The 4,740-nt window shown below is 44.8% G+C and overlaps 1 protein-coding gene across 1 annotated transcript in view; it reads left to right on the forward strand.

Moving 5' to 3' along the window:
- Positions 1-3,292: 3,292 nt before the first annotated feature.
- UNK (unkempt family zinc finger) overlaps positions 3,293-4,740 on the forward strand; it is a gene marked incomplete at its 5' end in the record, with an annotated part of 22,478 nt that continues 21,030 nt past the window's right edge. The window contains one exon of the mRNA XM_010146182.1: positions 3,293-3,502. Coding sequence (XP_010144484.1) covers positions 3,293-3,502 — 210 coding nt within the window. The remainder of the gene's footprint in view (positions 3,503-4,740) is intronic.

Raw genomic sequence — 4,740 nt, forward strand, 5'->3', positions numbered from 1 at the left:
GAGAGGAGCTGAGAAATGCAAGTTATCATTGCTGGATTTCCTCTTCCTGTACGGACACAGCCGTTGGCTGACACACAGTCAAATTGTACCAGTTATCAACATACTTGCAGTTTCAAGGGTCGTGCAGAAATTCCTTTTCTCAGCTGTTCTGGGAAAAAATTTATGGAGACCGTTGACACCAGCAGGCTCTGTCATGACAGTGTTCCCTGTGTTTTCGTTTGGAGCCTTTGCAAGAGGCTACTGAAATATTAATAGCTTTGTGAGGCATTACTCTGCGGTGGAGCGGTCTGTGTATCCTTTCTGTGTTCCCAAAACACATGTGGTTAGATGCCTTTCATATATTTTAATACAAAGTGGCTGGTTGAGTGTTCCGTGTTCCCCCAGAGGAGACCACGCTCGCTTCGTGGATGAAGAAAACACAGGGCTATAAGGCAATTTACCATTCAGGCTATTGTGGAGGAGAGTGATTTAAAATGTTGTAGTGGCTTGAAAAAAAGAAAAGCCCAAAGCAGTGATTGAAAGGCTCAAAGTGCCTGAGGTAATGTGACAACTCTCCTTTCCTCTGTTGGGTCTGTTGCAGAGGTGATCGCGCACAGTTACTGCGCGGAGCTCAGCGGTACCCGTTTGCTGGACTTGCTTTGCAGTTAAGAGTGAGAAATCATTTATTTAATAGTTGGCATTAAACAATGAGTTTCTGATGAAGCAAGTTAGGTGTTAAACACTTTTCAGGTGAACCATTTACTTATGTAATTATCTCTCATTTACATTATAATAAATGTTTCTCCAGGGAGTTTAGCCAATCATGAAATGCAATTAATTTTCAACTGCTCTTCAGCAACAACTGACACTCCAGAGAGGTAAATCCCTACTCGGGGTGTATGTTTTAAAGTGCTCCTGCTAAGGGGAAACTGTTGCAGATTGGTTGATCGTACAGTTTTTAAATTTTAGGGTGTTTAAACAGTGCTTCATACATTCCTGTCACTACAAGTCCAGAGTGTTGGGCTTGATACCCAGGCGATGTTGGCCTGATACCTCCTCGTAGTTTGCAGAGCACTGACGAGGCTCAGGACGCTGTTCTTCTAATGAAGCCCAGGACTCACTCTGGTGATGATGGAGGGGTTAAAGGCTCTTGGTCACTGTCACCGATTCCAGTGGCTGGATGGCAACGGCTGGGGGGGGGGGGACTCACTCTGGTGATGATGGAGGGGTTAAAGGCTCTTGGTCACTGTCACCGATTCCAGTGGCTGTATGACACAGGCTGGGGCACGTGTCCACCTGTTCTGCAGTTTGTCCATATGAAAACGCGAGTAACCTACGTCTCCTGTCTCTACGGTGTACGTGAAGGTGCGGAAGAGACTGGTTGGCGCCGGTGCAGTATCTGTGCACAGCAGTCAATGTATCATGCTACTTAAGTTTACTTAATTAACTTTCTAACCTAAATGTTACTACGGTCACTTTTGTTCTAAGTCTTATTAATGCGCTGATAAGATAAAATAATCTGTGGAATTCCATCTTTTACAACTGTATGTGGCCCAACAGCTTGAAAAGCTTTTCAGGAATGGATTAACTTTATTGCAGCGTTCAGTTTCCAGATGAGTTGCTGCCGTCGTTGGAGCAGGGAGCTCTGTTTGAATGGAGCCGGTCTTTTAAAAGTGGAAAGGAACAAAGTGATATTGTTAGCCCTCACCTACTCCAAACAGACTTGTTTCTGCACGCTGCCTCTGGTTTTTCTGGTGTGAAGGCTTGGGCCCCAATGCAGACACTGTTCCAGCCACGCTGGATTGCAGGGGACAGATGGGCTTGGGTTGAGAAGGGCTTACAGCCGGCTGCAGAGGCCCCGGGCCATCACAGATCCAAAGCAGTGGAACCTGCAAGGCTCACGTATTTGGAGGTTGAAGAGGAGAAAGAGCTTTTAATCTTCCATGCTTGCAACATCTAACTAGAAAAGCTCTTGCCTGTGATATTGTCTCTTCATCACAAACAAATAAAACCACTTTGGTTGGTTGTGCGGTTTCCTGAGGCTTTCTCTTCAGCCAGGGGTAGAGAGACTTTATTTACAGATGTTGTTTTCAGAATGAATCTGGCATGATATTATCTGTAAATACAGCTTTGGGCATCAGACATCATTTCGCTTATTTAGAAACACGATAGAACGTCTGATGTGGGAATGAGTATTTGACAAACCCCTATACTCCGTTCTGTTGCCTCGGAGTACAGACACAATTTAAAATTAGTCCATATCTGCTGTTACATCATCGCGTTGCTTCCAGCAGCATACAGGCACTTTTATTTTGACCGACAAGTTTTGTTACACTCTGTCTGCGCTGACCTCTGAGTGAAAGGGACCGGAATGCTCTTGTCCTTGGAGCTGCCTCTGAGACCGAAGCCAGTGGGATTGGGGTCTGAGCTACTTGCACTGTTCATGAGGTCGCTACAAATACGGGACAGCTAGGGGGTTCCAGGCAGCCTGGGTTTGCAAGCACCTACACACAGATCACAGTCAGATCATTATGTTGATCTAAACCATTTTGTAATCCTCTACAATCTGGGTTTAGAGACTGTTATTAGTGTCACAAATAAAAGCTTGTGGCTTCTTTAGTTCTCAGGGTAAAAGAAGACACGTACTTTCAGAGAATTGCATATTAAAATTAAAGCAACACAAACAGGCAGGAGTTTGGAGATAGTTTTCCCACTTCTTAAGATCGAGTCCTCAATTCACAAAATTGCAAGAGAGGAATTGATTAATTTTAATTTTGCAGTTGACCACGTACTGAAGAAGCTGAGTTAAACCAGGAGGACAGGGCATGAAAGTCTTTAAAAATTTTTCTCTCTCAGTAACTTGAAGCTTTAAACATGGTGACAAGGAAGTGTATTTTTTTAAAAACTGAACATATAGGAAGGAAACCCCCTTTTTGCTTAGATAGGTCTCAGATTTAGAGGTAGAAATGGATGGAAAGGTACTTAAGAGTTGTAGTTTCTCACAAACTATTTTCTGAGCTCATGAAAAGCCTCTTCAAAATGCTACTGAAAAGCCACAATAGAAGGTGACTTCAGCCATCACGAGCCTTCGTGTCTGTGTTAACTGGCCTGGTACCCGCTACCTTCCCGTTACAGACAACCAGCGGCTTCCAGTCTCGTTATGGAGAGGGAAAGCAGGGGAGGGTGTGGGATGGACAGCAGGCATCTCTGTGATGGCTCTGGCTGCATTTGGCCTGGACTCTGCGGGGTGGTTGGGTACTGCCTCTGACCAGCATCTCGTCCTTATCCCCTGCTGTTGGGTTTCTGCCTGCAGTTACCTGAAGGAGTTCCGCACGGAGCAGTGCCCTCTTTTCGTGCAGCACAAGTGCACTCAGCACCGGCCCTACACTTGCTTCCACTGGCACTTTGTCAACCAGCGTCGTCGCAGATCTATCCGCCGCCGGGATGGTACATTCAACTACAGCCCTGACATTTACTGTACCAAGTATGACGAGACCACAGGAATCTGCCCAGAAGGAGATGAGTAAGTAAAGACTGCACCCTGCTTTTCAGGCATTAGGCTTCTGGGATCAGTCCAGGTGATGATTCCAGCTAGTTCTTGTAGAGATGAGGGAAGGCAGCAGTAAAGCAGCTTTGTAATGTACGTAACATGAGAACAGATGTAAAAACTGTAACAGCCACCCGTGTGCTCCTGGCCTGCTGCAGAGATGATACTTAGATGGGAACTGGGCTCTTGTATCGTCCACTGTCCTCACAAGCCTTGGCATCTTCAAGCAAAGCTGAGGTTGGAAAAAGATCTTGCTAACAAATGAGCTCAGGGGGACTCTGTTCCCGTAAGTCCCTGCCTGTCAGATAATAGCTCCTGCTTGCTAGCAGTATAGCTGGGTTTTTTACAGGTCGAAGGAAGAGGAGGAGCTTTATCCTCTAGTCTGCCACCTTAATTATCTATCCCTGGCTTTTTAAATCGTATTGGTTACTTGCCAGTTTATTTTGTCTTCCTGAACTTTTAAGAAGCCAGCAGGGAAATGACAGGCACAGAGACTTCTTACCCTGTGACTGCGGTAGGTTTAACTGGAGCAGAGATGCAAGTGTTTCTGCTGTGCATATGGCAGACTCCAGCGACTGAAGGGTTAACCCAGTAATATAACTTTAGGCATATGACAGATGTGGAAGAATAAATAGCGTAGCCAAACTGTGGTCAAATTTAGGGAGTGTTTTATATAGAGATGCTATAGAAAGTTGGATTTTCAGTTCCCTTTTGTGGTGCCAGTGTAAACACATAGAAAAATACTATTTATCGGGAAAACTTTTTTTACCCAATTAAGTAAAGCTCTTATGACCACAGCAGAATAGAATAATCCTCAGCCTGAAGCATCAGTTTCAATAATTTCTTCCTTGTTAGAAGAGAACTGGAAGGGACTAGAAATAGGATATTTGGGGCTTTGGCTTCAAGATCACTGGTTCATATCTGGCTCAAACCCCGTGAATGAAAACTGTTGCCATCTTGGAACTCTTTGCCTATTTGTATTTTTTGCTTGATGCTGCAGTATCTGATCTTTAACTATTCCATCCTGTTCTTTTTTTTATTTCTCAGCATAGATTGCTCTTTTTTTGCCTAAGAGGGGAAACAAAGTATAAGTTAAAATGGTAGAGTTGTAATTCTCCTTTTCTGTCCCGTGCTCTGGGTAAAGGGTGCATCTGGCCGTAGGTAGTCTGTCACAGCTCTGCAGGAGTGCATCAGCAGGACCCAGGCGCACCCCC

Source organism: Buceros rhinoceros, unplaced genomic scaffold, assembly GCF_000710305.1.
Source record: "Buceros rhinoceros silvestris isolate BGI_N320 unplaced genomic scaffold, ASM71030v1 scaffold13222, whole genome shotgun sequence".
Classification (NCBI taxonomy): Eukaryota; Metazoa; Chordata; class Aves; order Bucerotiformes; family Bucerotidae; genus Buceros; species Buceros rhinoceros.